This window comes from Carcharhinus amblyrhynchos, chromosome 10 (genome assembly GCF_965287045.1).
Source record: "Carcharhinus amblyrhynchos chromosome 10, sCarAmb.v2.hapA, whole genome shotgun sequence".
Lineage (NCBI taxonomy): Eukaryota > Metazoa > Chordata > Chondrichthyes > Carcharhiniformes > Carcharhinidae > Carcharhinus > Carcharhinus amblyrhynchos.
In genome coordinates this window covers 241,491-265,224 of record NC_137333.1, presented here as the reverse complement: position 1 = coordinate 265,224, position 23,734 = coordinate 241,491, and the positions used below count along the sequence as shown (strand labels likewise).

Here is a 23,734-nt window from a genome sequence, read left to right as displayed (position 1 = left end):
TCTGCAGAATTCTGATCAGTGTCCAACTAAACCAATCCAACCTTTGAGTGAGCCAACAAACTTTCTAAAGATCTTACTGAGTGAAAGTTTTCCATGAGTTGAGAGGGAAACCAAGCCCTGTGCCTATTTCAAAGTCTGCGTAAGCTTCAAAAACATTATTTCCCCATTAGTCACAGGCACTATGGTTGTTTATTTTTTTCCTTCTTGGCACCCACTCTGCTCACTGAGCTCTGAATTGGCATTCTAGATATACAGGATTACTCAGATGGAACTAAAATCTGTAAAGAGCTTGGTTATCGCTGCCTGTGAAGCCACTTTTTGTCTTTAATCCAGGGAAAAGAATATCTCAGCCTAGAATGAATGCTGATCATCCCCACCAACGCTGTCTGTCACTCAGTCAGAAAGTTCAGAAAGATTCAACCAGCAAACAAACTGATGTGGGAAAGGCAGTGTCACTCGTGGATCAGAATAAAGTCCTTGCACAAAGCTAAGATGATGTAACAATAACCTGATTCTGTAAGCTCTTATACTCGAGCTGGTTGTGCAGCAACAACGGCTAGGAAAACACAATATACACTTTTCTAAAGTGAATTCTATATTTTCCTATCAAACTGTGTCAGTGAGGCATGGAACATAAGGGCAGTAATCAATCTATTCGAAGAAAAATATACCCAAAACTTCAGTCAAAAAGGGTTTGGGAACATGTCAATTTTGAATATCAGTGCTATCTATTATTCAGTGGGCACACTCCTGCCATAGAGAAAGACAGGCCACAGCTTGGAGCCCCGCTCCAGATTTAGCACATAACCCAGGCTAGCATTTTAGTTCGGGCCGAGGGAGCGCCGCGCCGCCAGAGGGTCGGGGCCGAGGGAGTGCCGCGCCGCCGGAGGGTTGGGGCCGAGGGAGCGCCGCACTCTGGGATGAGACATAAAGCAAAGTGAAGCAATGATCTTTTGACAACTATTCAAATAAAAACAAGAGAATTTTCTCAGTGTCCAACATTCATCTAATAGCATAAAACAGATTAACGATTGTTTATCTTATTGCTGTTTGTGTCATTTTACTGTGTAAAAACTGGTTGCTGGTATTTGTCTACAGAACAACAGTGATTTTACACTAACTGTGAAGCACTTTGTGATGTTGGGGCGGTCTGGAGAGGAGCGGAATAAATTTGTTAATAAATCAACTGTACCGTAACTGATAGCTTAAGTCGCTGTTAATCTCTGCAGTGTAAGATTTATTTTGCAGAAGTCTCATTGGGAAGAAATGATGGAAATATTCCAAATAAAATACCAGAGCATATGGCTAAATGCAATCCTTTGCAGCAAGGATTTAAAAGAGTTACGAAATAAAGCATTGTGCCATGTACTTTGAAATAGGCACTATACACATTATCCACGTAGTCGTGAATCTATTAAAAACTTCTGTCCTAATTACAGTAAATAGTTTGGAATTAAATTCATAAATTCAATTGAACATATTTATAAAGGTTAAGCATTTTTCAACTAGTCAGTCATTTGTTGCCCTATTTAAATTACAGTTATTTCCAAAAAACTAGTTTTGTAGCATTCTACACAGAGATAGACACAACAACAAAAACAAACATGGGGGGATGGTGGTGTCACGGTAGTGTCACTGCATCCTTAATCCAGAGGCCTAGACTAATGCCCTGAGGACATAACTTCAAGTCCCACCACGGCAGCTATTAATAAACCTGGATGTAGAAAGCTAGTCTCAGTACTATCTTTGATTGCCATGGAAACCCAGCTGGTTCACCATGTACTTTAAGGAACTCTGCTTGCTTTATCTGATGACTCCAGATTTACAGCAACATGTTGACTCTTAAAATCTCTCCGAAACGGCCTAGCAAGCCACTCAGTTCGAGAGCAATTATGGATGGGTAACTGGCCTTCACAGTGATGACTACTTCCCTTGAAAAAGAAAAAACCCATTCAGTGACATCAATTGAGGAAACCCACCAGAAACTCCCTTGGCCCTGACCCTCCGGCGGCGTGGTGCTCCCTCAGCCCTGACCCTCTCCGGGCGCTCCAATTTCCCCCCACACACCAAGGACGTGTGGGCTAGATTGATAGGCCATGCTAAATTGACCCTGAGTATTGGGGGATTACCAGGGTAAATGCATGGGGATAAGGGTTGGGTGGGATTGTTGTTAGTGCAGGCTCAATAGGCTGAACGGTCTATTCTGCACTGTAGGGATTCTTTGAAAATGAGGAAAGAATCCAGAGACCTGGAATATTAGAAATGCAATGCCATCCTGCTGCTGCAGGAGTCATTTGTTTTTCATAGGTTGATAAATGTAACATCAGAAAAGGCAGGAAATGACACACCTAGTATCTCTCTCACCTGTCACTGTGTGTTCTCTCTGTTTTTATCTCTCTCTTTGTCCCCCGGTGTCTGTCTCAATTGATGTCATTGAATGGGTTTTTTCTTTTTTCAAGGAACGTAGTCATTGCTGTCAAGGCCAGTTACCCATCCATAACTGCTCCTGAACTCGTGGAAACTGCACACAGTGACCCAAGGCCTAAGTTGAATCTGGGTGCTTTGTGCTGTGAGGCAGCAGTACTAACCACCGCCACCCACGCAGTCCTTTGACAGGAACTAAATACAGTGAATTCAACAGGACCGTTTGCTGGTAACCACGAGGAAGGCGGAGCACCAGTCCAAACCAAAACTATTACATTACTGTCAGAACAATGAAAGCAGCTGTGCCAGATAGGAATCTCTGAACAAGTCTGAAATTAAGTTGGAGACACGAACGAATCTGCAAATCCTCTCTACCCTTTGGGCTTACCTGTATATTATAATCTGCTCCTGCTTGGATCAGCCACAACAAGCCTTGAGGATGCCCTCCAAAAGCAGCAATGTGGGCTGGAGTCTGAGCAAATCGTGATGTTGCGATGTTGACTCCAACTCCTGCCTGCACCAACTGTATTACACACTCCAGCTACAAAACAGAAGAGAACAAAGTGAATGACCATTTATTTACCTTGTCAAACTATTACCCATTCAATTGAATGACACCAATCCCTGACAATCTATCAATGATGCTATATTTGTGGCCTTGTGGATTCTCAATCAGCTGAGTATTACTTCAAATACCAATATTCCATTTTCAACCTTGCCAAAGACACAGCACACTGCCGTCTCCGAGCACTTAAGAGCACAAACCCTGTCAGACATGAACTCTGCACTAAATAGACTAAGTCCCAGAAAAGTGAAGACAAACACCAAAACACCCATTATTAAAAAAAAGGCCCTCTTTTTTTAAAAAAAACGCTTTGCTTCCTCGGGTCAACAGATGACAAGGAAGCAAATGACAACCTAAAAGCTTCTGACAAAGGCACAAACTTCTGGCAGTTCTAGGAGCCTGAGACAAGAATAATTAACTGGTATCCAATGACTAGTATGGGCAAGTGGCTCAGGGTGACTTTAAATTACCTGGAGATAAACTGGGGAAAAAAAACCTCCAGGTTATGATCACAGTGCTGGTGAGCAGTGACCAAAGGGTTATTCTAAAAATGAACTTCAGGATCCTTAAATAAAGTGTTCACTTCTTATTTGATTCAGAATGAAAACTAGTTAAGACAGAAATTGACAAGCATTTTCATTTCTCAGCTGGAATGTGTTACATAGGCTGAGAGAGAGAAAATCTAAGTCTGTGTTTTGAGGAAAGCCAGCAGTTTGATATAGAGATGACACATGCATAGGTGATCTGAAGCAAGAGTAGCTCCAGAAAGTCACAAAGTGTTTATGAAAAAGTTAAAATATTTAAGAAAGCAAAATGAAATGTCTATAGACTCCTACTTTGATCATTTACAATTCCAAGGCAGAGATATTCTTTAAATAAAATAAAGTAAAACATAAATGTATTTTTGTGCTTTAAATTAGGGGAAAAGGGACAAGATTACAATGCACTCCTACCTACTTTGTCCCAAGAGCCATTTTACAGTTAACATGGTATAAAGAGACTGAATTGGTCGGCTTGCTATGAAGTCTGCAACCATCGTAGATTCCACAGCTACAACTATCTAATGATAATGTTTTCAAAACTCCGCAGGGACCTGTGAAATCTACTTTCAAATAAAATTTAACAAAAAATTGGTATGCTCCAAAGTGATAATTTAGAGGGAAAATTTGACTGGTATCCTGTCAACCAATCCCCTTCCCCAATCCCTCCTACAGCAACCTTTCACCATCCACATGAAAAACTTTGGGGCACTTCCCCTACATCAAAGATGTTATTTCGATGCAACTAGTTGCTGCCGAATGCCACTTGGCATTATTTAAATTGCTAGATTTTATAAGAAGCTGATAGCACATTTAACAGCCATCACACACTCATCCATTAGCTCTTTACTATAACTCTGTTAAAATGAAGGATTTTTGGGTTTACCATATCACCTTCAGAAAGATCAATCTTCACCAGTCTTCTGATGAAATAGCAAAACGAATTGCAGTTCCAATCCAAGTTCTCTGTCCTCAATATTGATGCACCTTCCCAGGCCCTTCAAATTTGATACGTTGTTGCATTTAACCATGTTGTAAATGGACAGGAACATGTGAAATTTGCAGCAGGTATGAGGCTTGCTGCAGATCTACAACGCTGTCATCTCCCAAGGCTCTGGTCAGAAAGATTTTGCAGCTCCCCAGGATCTTCCCAACTACTGGCAGAGAGATTGGTCACTGTCCATTCCCTGGGTACAGAAGACCGTGAACTCAAAGCAGTTCAACATAACATCACCTACCTCACTACCACAGGGGGTAGTGAGGCAAATAGAATAGATACATTTAAGGAGCAGATGGATAAGTATGAGGGAAGCAGAAATAGAAGTATAAACCAATAGGGTAGGATAGAGTCAGAAAGAGAAGGCTTGTATGAAACATAAACACTGACATAGGCCAGTTAGGCTAAATGGCCAGTTTCTGCCCAGTAGCGTTCAATAATCTTAAGGGCATCACAAAGAATTTATATGTCACAGGAATCGAATAGAACAAGATGAAAAAAGGGTGAAACAAATATTTATTGAGTCGGATGGTACCCACACCTCCTCTGGCAGATGTTCTTATACATCACAAGTTCATACAATCTTTGCTAACTAAAAGCATGAAGTGGAAGGGGTAGGGTTTTGACCAGAACAGTCTTCGACATAACCAAAATTCTCACCTAGGCACCCAAGGCCTTCAGTAACAGGAAGATTCCCCTGGAGTATGTGGAATATGCAGATAATATTGTACTGAGATTCCTCCAATGAAATATTCAGTTCAGCAGACACAGCTGGTGGTTGGGCAGCAAACATCGATGGACTGTGTACTAGCATTCTAGGTATCGATAATTAAGGTCCAGTGCAGCGTGATACCATTTTCAAACGTTTACCCAAAGGTTAACACCATCGGCGGACAAGAGATTTCAGATCACTTCACTCGGTTTTTCTCCTCTCAATGTGTCCAGCAAAGGAGGTAAAGGAAAGGACACCAAATATATGACTTTGATGAGGTGTTCCAGATATTTTTGATAAAGCTTTTGCCAGATAGTAGGAAGAAACATATTCTGTAGTTTAGAAATGTACATAATATTTTTCATTTTCCTGATCAACCTTCATTGTCATAAAGGTAGAATTCACATAAATTTTAATTCACACAGTTACTCTTGAACGCTTCTAACAGATCAGATTGGGAAACATTTTCCACTGATCGGAAAGATTGATATCCAGAGGGCACAGATTTAATGGAATTAACAAAATAATCAGAGAGGGGAATAGAGAGATTATTTTCTTTACATAGTGAGTTGTTGTGATCTGGAAGGTGCTGCCTGAAAGGGCAGTGAAAACAGATTTATCAATAACTTTCAGAAGGGAATTGGATAAATATTTGAAAGAGAAATGTCTGCAGGGTTAAGGGGGAAGATAGGGAGATAATGCTTTTAAAGAGCCACTGCAGGCATGATGGGTTGAACGGCCTCCTTTTATGCTGCAAAATCCAAAGTGGTTCCTTAGAAACACAAAGTAACCGCAGCATTCATTTCCTTAAATGTAAAACTGCAAAGCACTCTTATAGTGTCAAGCAAACTTCCCCATGATGAGACATTGTGAATAGGGAATTCTGCCTGCAATCACTTCCTTCTTTTACATCAGCCCATCAGAATTTCACAATGTTCCCAGCTGTCTCTAACCAGGGTGGGGAAAAAAGACCAAAAGACACCAATGAACAAACATATTTGCCAGGCACAAGCTGTGCAACAGCTCACACATCACTTCTTTTATGAAAGAGAAAGGGCAAAGAGTGATGCCACGTTCTGCCATAAACCACCTGCTTAGCTTTGTGCTTTGCCATTTGTTAAATACACAATATTTGCTTTATTCAGAGTCAGCTGTTTGCAATCGAATAATCACATCTTGTACATATGGTAGATACTTCAGGATTAACTCTTCAATTTGCACAATTTATTCCCCACAGATGCATCTTTTCTACGCAAAGACTCAATAGTTATTTCTTCCAAATAACTATTGGAAGAACAGTTCAATATTCTTGCCAACTTTCTCATTTGTTATGCAAACACATGTTGCCATTCATTTTTACGATGGTGGCACATGCCTGTTACAAACAATTTATTTGGTAAGATCAACAGATGTGTACTAAGACACAAGATGTCACTGAATGCTATCACAATAAACACAGCAACATGCAATAATTCGCATGTATACAATTTCTACTTTACACCTAACATCAGAAAGCACCAATTTTTTTTTTAGAAAAATATGCATGTGAATTACTTCAGCTGATATGAATGTCGCCACTTTGACAGTCCAGGACTACATGAACTGTGTTAGAACATAGTAAATAGGAACAGCAGTCAGCCATTCAACCTTTGAGCCTGCTCTGTCATTTAATAAGATTGTGGCTGACCTAACACTCAGCAAATCCACTTTCCTGCCTTGTCTCTGCAATCTTTAATTCCTGACTGGTTAAAAACCTATCGATCTCAACCTTGATGATGTTCAAGGGCTCAGCCATCCCAAGTGTTCACTTCAAGCCCAATCATAACGGAGCTTTCTTGCTTACACTCTGAAATGTCTGTCAGAGCCTCAGAGTCTCTGTCCATTTTATGGAACATGTACAACCATTATTTATTGGACTCGGATTCCAAATTAATTCAAGAGCACACAATGTAGTTGACAAACTCGACCAACAATCGGAGAGACATTCAACAGAAGGTTGTTTATGAAAGAAAAATAGGAATCCCATCTATACAGCGCCACTGCATCCCTAATAAGGATAGGATTTCCATTGGTACTGTGCCAAAGAGGCTATCCCAAAGCCCTTTAAAGTTGGTGAGGTACTTTTTCAAGTGTAGTTACTGTTGTAATGCAGATATCACAGCAGCCAATTTGCTTACAGTAAACTCACACGAACAATGACATGGTAATGACCAGATCATCTGTTTTAGTGATGTTGGTTTAAGGATAAATATTGGCCAGAAGTGGAGAGAATTTTAATGTTCTTCATTAACTTAGTGCCATGGGATCTTTTAAATCGACCTGAGCAGACAGTTGGATCCTTGGTTTATCATCTCATCCAAAATATGGCACTTCTGACACAATACTGCACTGGAGTCAGTTTGGATTACGTGCTCCAGTACAATAAAACTCACTTGCTTGGAATTTGTTAATATTCCAGTGGAAATTTGTGATCCAACTAATGTTTAATAATTTGATTGCTGATTTACTCTTCCTTTCCCCTTGCCCCTTTGCTTTCTGATTTATTTCTCTCACTGCAAGGAAACTAGAAAAGACCACGCACCAAAGATGTAAACTCACTTACCATCTGGGGGTCAGTATGGAAGAAAATGACCACATGGAACTTAAAAAAACTTCAGTTAGCTGCAGACTTGAAGCGCAGTTCCTTTGCAAGTATTGCTTTAAAAGTCAAGGTTTAACAATAACTAATGGAGTGCCATAGCAATCAGTGCTGAGGCCTCAACTATTTATGATCCATCAATGATTCGGTAAAGGGACCAGCTGAAATGTAGCCAGTTTGCTGACGATATGATAATATGTAGGAAAGCAAATTGTGAGGAGGATGCAAAGAGAGGGAAAATGTAAGGTTGTCCACTTTGGCAGAAAGAATAGAAAAGTGAAATATTTAAAAGAGAGGCTGCTGCAGTAGGGGGATCTGGATATCTCTGTACATGAATCCTAAAATGGCAGCCTGCAGATACAAGTAATTCAAACAGAAAGTTGGCCTTAGGGAATTCGTACTACAAGCGTACAGAGCATTGGCAACACCACGCCTGGAGTAATGTCTACAATTCTGGTCTCTTTACCTTGCTTGCATTGGAAGCAGTTCAGAAGAGGTTCATGAAGCTAATTTCTAGAATGAACAGCTGTCCAATGAGAAAGATTGAGCGGGTTGGGCTTATACCTGAGTTTAGAAGAACGAGATCTTCTTGAAACATACAAGATTCAAGAGGTGGACACAGAGGGGATGTTTCCTCTTCTGGAGGAATCCAGAACTAGGTGGCACTCCTTAAAAACAGGAGGTCACCTATTTAAGGCAAAGATGAGGAGGAATTTCTTCTAGTATCAATAGTATTTGGAATTCTCTCCCCTAGCAAGCAATGGAAGCTGGTTAATTGAATATATTCAAGGCTCAAGTTAGATTTTTGATCTACAAGAGAGCCGAGGGTTAAGTGGGACACGCAGGGAACAAAGAACAAGGAACAACAAAGAACAGTACAGCACAGGAAACAGGCCCTTCGGCTCTCCAAGCCTATGCCGCTCATTGGTCCAACTAGGCCATTCGTTTGTATCCCTCCATTCCCAGTCTGCTCATGTGACTATCCAGGTAAGTCTTAAACGATGCCAGTGCGTCTGCCTCCACCACCCTACTTGGCAGTGCATTCCAGGCCCCCACCACCCTCTGTGTAAAAAACATCCCTCTGATATCGGAGTTATACTTCGCCCCTCTCACCTTGAGCCCGTGACCCCTCGTGATCGTCACCTCCAACCTGGGAAAAAGCTTCCCACTGTTCACCCTATCTATACCCTTCATAATTTTGTACACCTCTATTAGGTCTCCCCTCGTTCTCCGTCTTTCCAAGGAGAACAACCCCAGTTTACCCAATCTCTCCTCATAGTTAAGACCCTCCATACCAGGCAACATCCTGGTAAACCTCCTCTGCACTCTCTCCAAAGCCTCCACGTCCTTCTGATAGTGTGGCGACCAGAACTGGATGCAGTACTCCAAGTGTGGCACAACTAACATTCTATACAGCTGCAACATCAGACTCCAGCTTTTATACTGTATACCCGGTCCTATAAAGGCAAGCATGACAAATGCCTTCTTCACCACCTTCTCCACCTGTGCTGCCATCTTCAAGGATTTGTGGACTTGCACACCTAGGTCCCTCTGGGTTTCTATACTCTTGATGGTTCTGCCATTTATTGTACAACTCCTGCCTACATTAGTTCTTCCAAAATGCATCACTTCACATTTACCTGGATTAAATGCCATCTGCCATTTCTCTGTCCAATTTTCCAGCCTATCTATATCCTGTTGTATTGTTCAACAATGTTCATCGATATCAGCAAGTCCAGCCAGCTTCATGTCATCCGCAAACTTACTGATCACACCAGTTACACCTTCTTCCAAATCATTTATATATATCACAAATAGCAGAGGTCCCAGTACAGAGCCCTGTGGAACACCACTGGTACTGGGGTAGCTGGTGTATGAGGTGGTTGAGGAGTGTGAGAGAGGTGCGATGGCAAAGTCTCTCAGCGTCACAGACTTCCAGCCGGAAAAAGACCCTTCGACTGCTACCCTCTGTTTCCTGTGGCCAAGCCAGTTCTCTACCCATCTAGCCACCTCTCCTTGTATCCCACGAGCCTTAACCTTTTTCACCAACCTGCCATGAGGGACTTTGTCAAAAGCCTTACCAAAATCCTTACAGACGACATCCACAGCCCTTCCTTCATCAACCGTTTTTGTCACCAAAAGTGGAGTTGAGGCCACAATCAGATCAGCCATCATCTTACTGAATGATGGAACTGGTTCAGGGAACTAAATCCCCATTTCTTCATGCCCTTACCCCAGCCATGAATAAAATGTGAATCCCAGGCTAGCTGAAAAGGCACAGTAAGACTATCAGGAAACCAAGCTGACCAGCATTGTTCCCAAGAAGTTTGATGGCCCACATTTAAACATTGTTTTATTTTTGTTAGCTTGGCTAAATGTTTATTAGGTAAGGAAATTTTTCACACTTTATCTCAGGATATTATTTTTGGGTTCAGAGCCACAGACTGCTCTTAAGTGAATATTGAACCAGATAGAACTTTGTAATCTCTAGCTATCTTGTAAACAGCCAGATATCAGCTATAATAATATAAACTTATTTCTTTCCTGAGCTTCAAATGGCAATAGAATAAATACTAAACCTGGCTATGAACAAACACCTTTATGAAGCACATGACTAAGTGACAGCAGCAATGAATCAATTTACAGTTGGTACTGTCTTAACTAAGCAGCTTTGAAAAGTAAAAAACAGCAGCCACAGTTGTTGAACTAAGCACCTATGTGCATGAAATCAAACTCGTTTCTGAATATTAATCTTTACCTCATTGCTTTTAGCTGTCCAATGAGAACTTCTTTGTTTTCTCTCTTGTAGGACTGTCTAATTTCAACAAAGCAGGCTGAGAAATAATTTTTAAACCTTTACTGAGCACAAGGAAATTTAAATGTGTCTCAAGATGCTGTCAATCAAATACAATACATAAGGCTGGCTTCCCAGAAACTGGTGGCCCACTGCCTGACTCTCATTGGCAAAGCTAAAGTCAGCAACATGATAGAACCCCAGCTATTCCCCTGGGTGGTATAGCCACAACACTGAAGAAGCTCAGCACAAAGCCCCTATTACTAAAATCCCCACCCACCACTGGCATAAACTCAGATATCGGTATGCCAGGGCTGTAGCATATATGACCCACAATACTCTGTAGCATCTCAATATGAACACTACAGCCTCTGTTACCAATGAAGACACATTAACTTGCAAATTACCCTTCCAAGTCACACATCACTTTGATTTGGGGCAAATGGCCTGCTTCTGTGCTGTAAATTCCATGTAATATTCCTTCTTTGTCATTGGGGTGTTATCCTGTAATTAGCCAAACTCAACCCCATCGGTACAAGGGCAGCATCTCATTAAGTTCACCAGCACCCAACAAGATACCAAACACAGCCTTGGCAACATCACCATTGTCCTCGGCAAATAAATAAATCCCACAGGTATCTGTATCACAATGAAGTGGTTTGGCCATTTCCACACACGCCTCACTAGACATGCCATCCAAACGCTGGACCCTTTGTATCAAAATAACCTGGGACATTTTCTGTGAGTGAATCTTCTTTTTAACCCCATGGACATCAGGAGAAAAACCACTTCACAATGCATTATACACAGAGACTTGATTTTTGTCACAAAGAGCAACTGCCAATTAAATCACAAAGTGGATGTTTTAATTATGTGATGCAGCTCTCTTGAATGAATTGTCGATTCATAGTCTTTGCTAATTTTAATTTCTGTTGACTTCTTAACATTTATACAAACAGAAAGCACTGGAATTATTTCCACTGTATGGGTCCTTAAATGGCCTCGTGAATCTCAAAAGATTATGAATAAACAATGACATAAGTAAATTCACAGAAACAGGTTTAAATAACTTGGAAACCATTTCAAATATCTGTGCTTACCATAAATAATACTCAGTGCCTTTCAGACATGATCTGTCTAATGTTCTTTAAAGTTCAGTTTGGACAGTTACCGCAGATGCTTTGTAACAACCTGGCACTTATATTTATATATTCATGCCCTCATAACTTAAAAATAATTCTGCTGACTGCTCTTGGCATTAGGCATACATTCCCAGTGCCTTGGGCATCTTCAATCAAAAATAACTGTGACAGCAACCTGATACAAAAGCCTCACCCAAACAGCAAACAGTTTACAATCTATTCTCCATGCTCATAACACTCAGACTGTTTACTAGACCAACCTGGCATAACACTATTTTCATACAGCTGTCTGAAAGCTGATTAACTGCAAGAAGAAAAAAGATGCATTGATATTGTTTCCCAAAGTACATCACGTTCAGTTTGCTACTTGACTGGGTCCATTACGGTCGTTGTTGTGCCCAGCAAGATCCCAGAACGGGAAGTGAGATGAATGTGTTTTTAGTGGTGCTAGTGGCCAGGAAAGCAGCAAATAGTGACATGGGTTAGGAATCTTCAACTGAAAGCCTAAGTCTTGGTGGAGCCTCGGGCTTAACATCTCTCGTTCACTGGTAAGAATCAAGTAGTGCATGGCAATAATGTAAAAAGTTAAATGGATCTGGGGATAAGTAGCTGGAGGAAAGAAGCACAAAACCCTGTCCTTCCTGGCGCAGGGACCACCACATCCAGAACCTGGCACACAGTTCAACTCACAATCAAAAGGATAATCAGCTATTGGAGACTTTGCAGAGAAAAGACAATTGCATTTCTGCAGTGAAGGACCTGAGATTGGGACAAGAAAGGGATTAGGGCAGAACCCATTTAAAGTGCAGGCAAACTGAACCCACCTCAATCTATCCAGAGTTACAGAACACAATGGAATATTTGGGGAGAGTGTGAGTTAAGCAGATATCACATGAGTATCTGAAGGAATAGTTGATTAATAGTTAATGTGATGCATTAACTTTAGGGAGCAGCTGTACTGACCTTTTTGACCCTCTACTTTGCATAATTCATAAAGAATTATTACAAATTCACAAAGTAGCTGGTAACAAGCCTACTTGAAGAATTCAAAAATGATTTCACCCAACCAGTAGCCACTCCTCAACACAAGTAGACCAAACCACTACAATTTGCATTGACTCAAATCTACTGGATCTTTCATACAGTTGTTTAACTGACAAAAAAGTTTATATTGGAAAACCTAATGAGATCAAATAAATTACCAGGCGCTTCCACACTAAATTCCAGACTTTTAACAACCGTCTGCAGGCAGACACAATCCAAATCATACTGAGGGGATGATGTTGCTTCTTCAGATATGAATGAATGCTGACAAATGTAACATTTGGTTCCAAAATCTAATCACCAATCCCCTACATGACTGCGCGCCGAAACTGGCCGGAGGCGAACACGCGCGCGCCGAAACTGGCCGGAGGCGAACACGCGCGCGCCGAAACTGGCCGGAGGCGAACACGCGCGCGCCGAAACTGGCCGGAGGCGAACACGCGCGCGCCGAAACTGGCCGGAGGCGAACACGCGCGCGCCGAAACTGGCCGGAGGCGAACACGCGCGCGCCGAAACTGGCCGGAGGCGAACACGCGCGCGCCGAAACTGGCCGGAGGCGAACACGCGCGCGCCGAAACTGGCCGGAGGCGAACACGCGCGCGCCGAAACTGGCCGGAGGCAAAACACGCGCGCCGAAACTGGCCGGAGGCAAAACACGCGCGCGCCGAAACTGGCCGGAGGCGAACACGCGGCAATGAAACTGGCCGGAGGCGAACACGCGGCAATGAAACTGGCCGGAGGCGAACACGCGGCAATGAAACTGGCCGGAGGCGAACACGCGGCAATGAAACTGGCCGGAGGCGAACACGCGGCAATGAAACTGGCCGGAGGCGAACACGCGGCAATGAAACTGGCCGGAGGCGAACACGCGGCAATGAAACTGGCCGGAGGCGAACACGCGGCAATGAAACTGGCCGGAGGCGAACACGCGGCAATGAAACTGGCCGGAGTCGAACACGCGGCAGCGAAACTGGCCGGAGGCGAACACGCGGCAATGAAACTGGCCGGAGTCGAACACGCGGCAGCGAAACTGGCCGGAGGCGAAACACGCACGCAGCGAAACTGGCTGGAGGCGAACACGCGGCAATGAAACTGGCTGGAGGCGAACACGCGTGCGGCGAAACTGGCCAGAGGCGAACAAGCGGCAATGAAACTGGCCGGAGGCGAAACACGCGGCAGCGAAACTGGCCGGAGGCGAACACGCGGCAGCGAAACTGGCCGGAGGCGAACACGCGGCAATGAAACTGGCCGGAGGCGAACACGCGGCAGCGAAACTGGCCGGAGGCGAACACGCGGCAATTAAACTGGCCGGAGGCGAACACGCGGCAATGAAATTAATCTGTCTCGTACACGCGCACAGTGAAACTAGCCAGTGCCCTATACACACAGTCCATGTTCCTATGCTTAAACTTCTAATTTCCATTCTATCCACCATTCCCCTACCATCTCAAAGCAAAAAGTAACAAGAGGAGGCCATCTTAGCCTGTTCCTCTGGTAATTGGTTGATTGCTGATCTGTCCTTTAACTCCATTTACCCACCTTTGTTCAATATCCTTACTGTACAAAAATATCCACTCATCTCAGTCTGGAAATTTTCAAATGATTCCCCTTTGGGGAGTAGTGAAACAGAATTCTAGATTATCACTCTCCAACTGAGCTGTTAATATCAGTCCTCAAATGCAAATAGCATAAAGTCTTAACAAGCCAAGAGTTTGCTGTATCTGTATGGAGAGTGGACATGGAGACCTTGGTATATTCTTTGCACATTATGTCAGGCAGCAGATCTAAGAATAATTTACAGCAAATGTCAGAAACTACCACTTGGGAATATTTAGACGTAATCATCCTGTTTTGAACAGGCACTGTACAAAAGCTTTTGTGGTTTAATTATTGGAAACTGCGGGTTCAGTAAAGGATGAGGATACCAAAAGGTTTCCATCAGAAACACAACAAGTGCCATAGCACTGCACAACACCATACAGACTGGAAGAAATTTCTTTGTTAAAGCTTTTTCATGGGCCATATGGCAAGTCACTGAGCAATACTCATTTGTCAGGACGGAGGGAAAAAAAGCTTTTCCTAAAAGACAGAAATCACCGCACGAGGAGAATTCAACTTTCAGCTAAGCAGAGCAAATTCTTCAATAAAATCAGATTGTGCAATAAAGAGTAACCATTTGGCTTATTGTGCCTGTGTCATTTATGCTCTTATCTTTTTTATTTTAATCTAGCTCACTCCCTGCACACAAGACATCCCCAAGTAACTCATATTCCCTCTAAAATAAATCCTGCTTTGTGGCAGAGATAATTCCACATTCTACACACAAGTATACTGCTTTAACTTCCCCTAAAGTTCCCTTGGTGATTATTTTAAATTTGTGCTTTATATTATTGTCTCACCAAGAATTAATCAATATTTGCCTTTCTGTATCTTTCAATACCTCCTTTAGGCCAATCCTTAACCATTGCAGTCAGGGCATAGAAAGTTTTAAGTTTAAGTTGATGAACTCCAGTCTTTTCATTCCTGTGGAAGATCCCAGTAAATCTACAGTGCATCTTTCCCATTGGGTTCACGTCCTTCTTATAATGGAGTGCCCAGAAACGTACCATACCTTTGTACAAAACACCACAGTATTAACTTAGCAATTTCTTATGCTTAGTGTAAAATACAAGGTTTCTCGTTTTGAACGTACTGGGTGAAAACATTGTTCCTTCCTTTCCTTGCAGTTTCTAGCTTTAAATGGATGTTACCTCTGTACAAACGGTTGTCTTGGAGCTGGCCAGCAGCAGAGAATGAATGCTCCAGTGCTTCTGATGGCCCGCCTCGCAGCGTATCAATCAAATTTCAAAGCTGTAATCAACCAATCAACCTGTACTTTCAAGCACTGCGATCCAGTACCTAATAATCTTCACAACAATTTGTACAAAGAAAAGGTTAGAGCGTACCTAAAACAATATACAGGAACAAAGTGAATTAGGAAGGGCAGCACTTAATTACAGAGTCTTGTCAGTTTGGAGGCATTCCTCCCAACCTCACTGAAAGTAATGTATCAATTAGGCAGGAGTGTGCTTAATTTGTGTGACTCTAACATCTCTCATTTTCACATTCTTCTTAGTAAACTCTGAAGCAATTATTGCAGAAGGCATGGAGGTCTGGGAAACTGGAAAGCAAACTGCGCAAAACATTTTTTAAAATTGAAAGTGAGAAGGTGCAGGTTTTAGGACTAACCTGGCTCCTCAGCTGCTCTTTTGGATATGTCCTTCAGTGAATTTACAACACATCTAGGCTCTGCTCCAAGGAAAAAGCTCGAGCTCTTTTTAAACAGGAAGAAAGCAAAAGGCACACTTCCACTGGGACATCATCCATCAGACCATGAGAGGCCATGTCAGCATGCAATATCTTAAGTATTTCTTTCAGGGATGAATGGCTCATAACCAGGAATTGCATGGAAATTTCAGACTAGATGACTTTGGCATTTTTATACAGGGTGCAAGTGTTGTGCGTAGAGAAATCCTGCCTGCTCATGTGTTCCTTTCAGTTTAATCTCCTTACTACTCTCTACTGGTGTAGGTGTGCCTATTTCCCCAGTCTCCTCTTAGTTAAGTGCCAATGGTAAAACTCTCCCTTAATTATAAAGGGTTTCATTGATAAGGCTTTCTTCATTCTGGATCCCACACATTGGCAGTTTGCTCGGTGACCGGATCCCCCGTGACGGCAGTTTGCTCGGTGACCGGATCCCCCGTGACGGCAGTTTGCTCGGTGACCGGATCCCCCGTGACGGCAGTTTGCTCGGTGACCGGATCCCCCGTGACGGCAGTTTGCTCGGTGACCGGATCCCCCGTGACGGCAGTTTGCTCGGTGACCGGATCCCCCGTGACGGCAGTTTGCTCGGTGACCGGATCCCCCGTGACGGCAGTTTGCTCGGTGACCGGATCCCCCGTGACGGCAGTTTGCTCGGTGACCGGATCCCCCGTGACGGCAGTTTGCTCGGTGACCGGATCCCCCGTGACGGCAGTTTGCTCGGTGACCGGATCCCCCGTGACGGCAGTTTGCTCGGTGACCGGATCCCCCGTGACGGCAGTTTGCTCGGTGACCGGATCCCCCGTGACGGCAGTTTGCTCGGTGACCGGATCCCCCGTGACGGCAGTTTGCTCGGTGACCGGATCCCCCGTGACGGCAGTTTGCTCGGTGACCGGATCCCCCGTGACGGCAGTTTGCTCGGTGACCGGATCCCCCGTGACGGCAGTTTGCTCGGTGACCGGATCCCCCGTGACGGCAGTTTGCTCGGTGACCGGATCCCCCGTGACGGCAGTTTGCTCGGTGACCGGATCCCCCGTGACGGCAGTTTGCTCGGTGACCGGATCCCCCGTGACGGCAGTTTGCTCGGTGACCGGATCCCCCGTGACGGCAGTTTGCTCGGTGACCGGATCCCCCGTGACGGCAGTTTGCTCGGTGACCGGATCCCCCGTGACGGCAGTTTGCTCGGTGACCGGATCCCCCGTGACGGCAGTTTGCTCGGTGACCGGATCCCCCGTGACGGCAGTTTGCTCGGTGACCGGATCCCCCGTGACGGCAGTTTGCTCGGTGACCGGATCCCCAGTGACGGCAGTTTGCTCGGTGACCGGATCCCCAGTGACGGCAGTTTGCTCGGTGACCGGATCCCCAGTGACGGCAGTTTGCTCGGTGACCGGATCCCCAGTGACGGCAGTTTGCTCGGTGACCGGATCCCCAGTGACGGCAGTTTGCTCGGTGACCGGATCCCCAGTGACGGCAGTTTGCTCGGTGACCGGATCCCCAGTGACGGCAGTTTGCTCGGTGACCGGATCCCCAGTGACGGCAGTTTGCTCGGTGACCGGATCCCCAGTGACGGCAGTTTGCTCGGTGACCGGATCCCCAGTGACGGCAGTTTGCTCGGTGACCGGATCCCCAGTGACGGCAGTTTGCTCGGTGACCGGATCCCCAGTGACGGCAGTTTGCTCGGTGACCGGATCCCCAGTGACGGCAGTTTGCTCGGTGACCGGATCCCCAGTGACGGCAGTTTGCTCGGTGACCGGATCCCCAGTGACGGCAGTTTGCTCGGTGACCGGATCCCCAGTGACGGCAGTTTGCTCGGTGACCGGATCCCCAGTGACGGCAGTTTGCTCGGTGACCGGATCCCCAGTGACGGCAGTTTGCTCGGTGACCGGATCCCCCGTGACAGCAGTTTGCTCGGTGACCGGATCCCCCAGTGACGGCAGTTTGCTCGGTGACCGGATCCCCCAGTGACGGCAGTTTGCTCGGTGACCGGATCCCCCGTGACGGCAGTTTGCTCGGTGACTGGATCCCTCAGTGATGGCAGTTTGCTCAGTGACTGGATCCCCCGGTGATCCAGTCACGGGCACGGTAGCATAGTGGTTAGCACTGCTGCTTCACAGCTCCAGGGTCCTGGGTTCGATTCCCGGTTCAGGTCACTGTCTGTGTGGAGTTTGCACATTCTCCTCGTGTCTGCGTGGGTTTCCTCCCACAGTCCAAAGATGTGCGGGTTAGGTTGATTGGCTATGCTAAGAAATTGCCCCTTAGTGTCCAGGGATGCATAGGTTAGAGGGATTAGTAGGTATAATATGTAGGGAGATGGGGGTAGGGCCTGGGTGGGATTGTATTCAGTGCAGACTCGATGGGCCGAAGGGCTTCTTTCTGCACTGTAGGGTTCTATGGTTCTATGATGGCAGTTTGCTCAGTGACTGGATCCCCCGGCGATGGCAGTTTGCTCAGTGACAGCTCTCTGCTCATTCTTGAGTGCAGTTTGCCGATCTTGAAAGCTCAAAAGGGGGTGCATCTTCATCGCAGAAGGTTAAGAAAATGGGGATCGAAGACTGGAGATGGCTGCACTGATCGCTGGATGGGGCGCGTGGGGGAAATGAGTGCACTGGTCACTGAAGGGGGAAGGTGAGGGAATGGATGCAGTAGTCACTGGAGGGGGGAGGTGGAGGGACTGGGGGTAATGGTCACTGGAAGGGGAATGTAGGCATCCTGGAGGTCAGAAGGGCACATACGGGGGCCTGGTGGTTGACAGCAATGTGGAATGGTTGTCTGGGAAGCTGGAGCCATGGTCACAGTGGCCGGAGGAGGGAGGAGCCGGGGTCATGGCGATCAAGTGGCTGGGCGGGGATGACGGGAGGACAACAGGGTCACGGCAGCCGGAGGGGGGAATATGGTGGTCACAAGGGAGTAATAGGTGTCTCAGGAGGTTGGAGGCAAAGCACTATCATAGGCAGAGAGGCAGTCATGTTCCCATCGCTGGAGGGTGGATCGATGGCCCCAATGATGAAAACGACCTGCTGTCCTGATGGTTGGAGGTACAAGGTGGCTCAGCATCCTCATTACTGGAGATGAATCAGTGCTCAATACTGCCCAACAGGTGCCCATTTTGTAAGTGTTGTGAGGGGGAAACTGATCGTTTGGATTGGGAAAACCTAGGGCGCTGAGTTATGGATGGGGGAGCCAAATTCACCAAAAATAATTTACGCTGATTCAGTTGTTATAGAAAAGGAATATTCAATAATGGCCTAGTCACTTTGTTTTAAAATAAGGGATCCTGTGTATGGTGTGTCAGATAATTTGATAATTCAATGCTAAGAAATAGTTATTTCACACAATATACTCTTTCCTTTTCATCTTGGGTATTGATGTTAATTTCATATTTAGACACGTTAAGATATGCAAGCCAGTCACATGTGGTATTGTACATGGGAGAGTACAATCAGGTGTTGGGTGTAGTACTCTGGTGCAGTGGATTTGGGGTTGGGGGCAGGGCAGGTACACTTCAGCTCCTGTTTTAAAGTGGGTTATTATATCCTTATTGCTGAGAATGCATTAGAAACTGATCTGTCTACATCTAAAGTGGGAAACTTCCTGCGCAAACTTCTGATCACCCTCAAAACCAGTGATGACATTACAGCACCACCACAGGCAGGAGGATGTAATTACAATGTGACAGGTTTACATAAGGAGCTCCCTTTATAAATATGGGCACAGGGCCTAATAGAAAAGCTGGCCTAAAATCCAAGCTGATGCAAGATTTTTACAAAGGTTTAATTAGGTTTATTTAATTTAATCTAAATCTAAAAAACTATTCATTTTATTCATGTTCAAAACATTTTGATTGTGGTTTTATTTTGTTTATGCGCAACCTATAGTTGTGCAGACTGCCTGAAGGTAAGGTCAAGATTATTGAATTCCACTCCCTCACATATATAAACATATGCAGTTTATGTTAGTCTATTCATAACGTTTACACAGAGCAGATCTAGATCCATAACAAATACATTCATTTAATGTGTTTAAAAACTTCTATCTGTAGGCACTTCCTGTGAACTTGTCCATAATTAATTCCTGTGTTGGGATTTGTAATAGAAACTGCAGTGTAAACTTCTGACACTGTAGCTGCTCCCGCCTGTCAGAGGACTAATATATGTTGTGGATGTACATAGGAGCCTCATTGCTGAAACAGACAACTAGGTGCAGTCCATGAGAGTGTTAGGGTTAATCAGAAGAGGAGGGGGAGTGAATAATTACACCACCCAGTGCAGCCCACAAACTGGACTTCATTTTAAAGCCAGATCCTGGGTCTTCCATTTGATAAATGTCTCTCGTTAATTCCCAGCTCCATATTTACGATGGGGTTTGGCGCCTTGCTGCTCTGGCGGTGGCCCTGTGGCGCCCCTGAGGGCAGGGAGGTGTAACTACAGCGTGACATGTTTACATCAGGATGTAAACATGGACCAAATGACAGGAAGTGCACAGATATACAATTTTAATGTCGGAGTGTTTTTACCTTTTATTTTGAAAGTACTTATAATTAATATAAATATATGATTTAGACATCTTTGTGTATTTACCGCTATTTATGACGCTACTCACAGCTAATTTCCCATCCTTACCTCACAAATTCTCCATTATATCTGACCTTTCTATATATCAGGCCACTAAGCCTATACACAATGTATAGCCGTGCTTATAGATTCCATAGGCGGCCCTCGCTCGGCCTCAGGCCGGCCTTACCTTGCCGAAGTGAGCGGCCCAGTGGAGGGGGGTCCACCCGTAGAAGTTGTCCTCCAGGCCGGTGTGGCTGAGGGGGGAGGCGGCGAGCAGCGAGCGGACAGCGGCGGTGTCGCCGTCCCGACAGGCCCGGTGCAGCGGGAAGCGCAGCGCCAGCAGCTCCTCGCTGGAGAAGCCGCGCTCCCGCTCCCAGGCCGCCATACCAGCACTCAGCCCCGGCTCCAGCCTCACTGCCTCCCGGACACTCAGGCTCTGGGCGCGGGGCTCTCGGCTCGGCCTCCGCTTCCCCACTCGGTGCCCCGGGCTCCGGCTCCGCTCTGTGCCGCGATCCCGCTCCACCGGCGCCAAGACAAAGGGAGAGCGGCAGGAGCCGGACCGGAGCAGGGAGAACTGGAATGGAGCGGGAAAACCCGGGCTGGAGCTGCAAAGCGCGGAATGGAGCTACAAATCCCGGAGTGGAACAACAAAACCCGGGGTGGAGCTGCAAAACCCGGGGTGGAACTACAAAACACGGAGTGAAACAACAAAACCCGGGGTGGAACTAAAAAACCCGGAGTGGAGCTGCAAAACCCGGGGTGGAACAACAAAACCCGGAGTGGAACAACAAGACCCAGAATGGAGCTGCAAAGCCCGGAGCTGAGCAGAAAGACCCGTACCAGCATCAGAAGGGGGTGCAGTGGTGTTGTGGCATTATCACTGGATGTGTAATCCATAGACCCAAGCTGGTGCTTTTGGGACCCGGGTTCAAATTCCACCATGTCAGATGGTGAAATTTGAATTCAATAAAAAAACTGGAATGAAAGTCTAATAATGACCATGAAACTATTGTCAATTGTTGTACAAACCCGTCTGGTTCACTTGTATTCTTTTAGGCAGGAAATCTGCTGTCCTTACCCAGTCTGGCCTACAGGTGACTCCAGACCTACAGCAATGTGGTTGATTCTGAATGGTCTTGCAAACCACTCAGTTCAAGGACAGTTAGGGATGGGCAATAAATGCTGGCCTAGTCAGTGATGGCCACATCCCATGAATAAAAAATCCAAAGTGGTGCCACAAACCTGGATTGAAATAGAAAAACCAGGAGCAGAGCAGCAAAACCCAGATTGGAGCCACTAAACCCAGACTGGAGACACAAAATCTGAACTGGATCAGCAAAACCCAGAGTGGAGATCCAAGGCCTGGAGCAAAAATGCAAAATCCAGAATGAAGCCGTGAAACCTGGAGTCGTGCCCTGAAACCTGGCTAAGATCAGAGCTACAGCAAGGCTCAAAGGCAAACTACGTTTCCAAGTGGTCAAACTGGAAAATTCCATATTGCATTCCTAACATTTGTGGTACAGTTGCTGCTGCTGCTGTTGGGCTCCTTACCAGTGTTCAGTGGCTTCAAAGGCCATGCATATCCAACTCCCCACTCTTTCACACTTTTTAAACTTCTTTCACAGGATGTGGATGTTGCTAGTACAGTCAAATTTATTGCCCATCTCTAATAGCACTTCAGAATGTAGTGGTGAGCTGCCTTTGTGAACCACTGCAATCCAGGCAGTGTAGGTACACCCATAGTGCAGTTGGGGGGAATTCCAGAATTTTTCCCACTGACATGATGATGTGTTTCCAAGTGAGGATGTTAAGTGACTCAGGTGGGAACTTGCACACACCAATGTTCCCATGTATCTGCTGCTCTTGTCCTTCTAGGTGGTCAAGGTTGCAGGTTTGAAAGGTGCTGCCTAAGGAGCTTTGGTGGGTTGCTGCAGTTAATCTTGCAGATGGTACACACGGCTTTCACTGTGCAATAATGGTGAAAAAGTAAATGTTGAAGGTGATAGAATCAGATGGGCTGTTTTCTTCTGAATACTGTTGAGTTTCTTCAATGGTTTTGGAGCTACACTCACCCAGGCCAGTGGTGAGTACTCCATCATCCTCCTCACATGTGCTTTGTTGATGGTGGAGAGGTTTTGGGAAGTGAGGAAATGAGTTACTCGCCACAGGATTTGTTGCTTTATACTTCCATGGGATGTGGGCATCGCTGGAAATGAACAAAGAGAATTTCCCAGCCTCTAAGCTGCTCCTGCAGCTCAGTATTTCTCTGATGGCCCAGTTCTGGTTGATAGTAACCCCGTCAGAATGTTGACAGTGGAGCATTCAGAGATGGTAATGAAATTGGATGTCAAGGGGAGACGGTTAGATTTCCTCTTGTCTGAAATGGTCATTGTTGGTATGAATGTTACTGACCACTTACCCAGCCCAAACCTGAGTGTTGTCCAGGTCTTGCTGCATTGGACACAGACTGTTTCAGTATCTGAGGAGTCACAAATGGTGCTGAACATTGTGCAATCATTAATGATCATCCCCACTTCTGATGTTATGATGGAGGAAATGTCATTGATGAAGCAACTGAAGATGGTTGGGCCTAGGGCACTATCCTGAGGAACTCCTGTAGTGAGTTCTTGGAGCCAAGATGATTGACCTCCAAATACTGCAATCATCTGCCCTTGTGCCAGGTCTCATATAATAGATTATTATGTAAAGTTAAAGCACATGGGATTGCAGGTTATGTCTCGAGGTGGATAGAAAGCTGGTTAGCAGGTAGCAAGCTAAGAGTTGGCTTAAATGGGTCTTTTTCTGACTGGCAGTCAGTGACTAGTGAGGTTCTGCAGGGATCTGTGCTGGGACCCCAACTGTCCATACTATATATTATTGATTTGGAAGAGGGAACTGAATGTATTATATCCAAATTTGCAGATGATATAAAGTTGGGTGAGAGGGTGAGCTGTGAGGAGGATACAGAGGTGCTTTGGACAGGCTGAGTGTGGGCATACAGCCTGCAGTATAATGTGGATAAATGT

The 23,734-nt window shown here is 45.2% G+C and overlaps 1 protein-coding gene across 6 annotated transcripts in view; it reads right to left on the bottom strand.

Annotated features, from left to right (window-relative positions):
* LOC145349492 (ankyrin repeat domain-containing protein 10-like) overlaps positions 1-21,278 on the bottom strand; it is a 58,673-nt gene extending 37,395 nt beyond the window's left edge. For 2 of the 6 annotated variants that reach the window (XR_013888081.1, XM_080198032.1), the window contains exons 1-2: positions 20,896-21,200; positions 2,813-2,965 (exon numbers count right to left, since the gene is read on the bottom strand). Coding sequence is in view for 2 of the 6 variants with exons in the window: in XM_080198032.1 (XP_080054158.1) it covers positions 2,813-2,965; positions 20,896-21,093 (351 nt within the window). In the remaining 4 variants the exon portion in view is untranslated. Of the gene's footprint in view, positions 1-2,812; positions 11,052-15,295; positions 15,537-15,605; positions 15,762-20,895 lie in introns of those variants that run through there. The other 4 variants (XM_080198029.1, XM_080198031.1, XM_080198030.1 and 1 more) reach the window with 4 other exon arrangements.
* Positions 21,279-23,734: the final 2,456 nt, after the last annotated feature.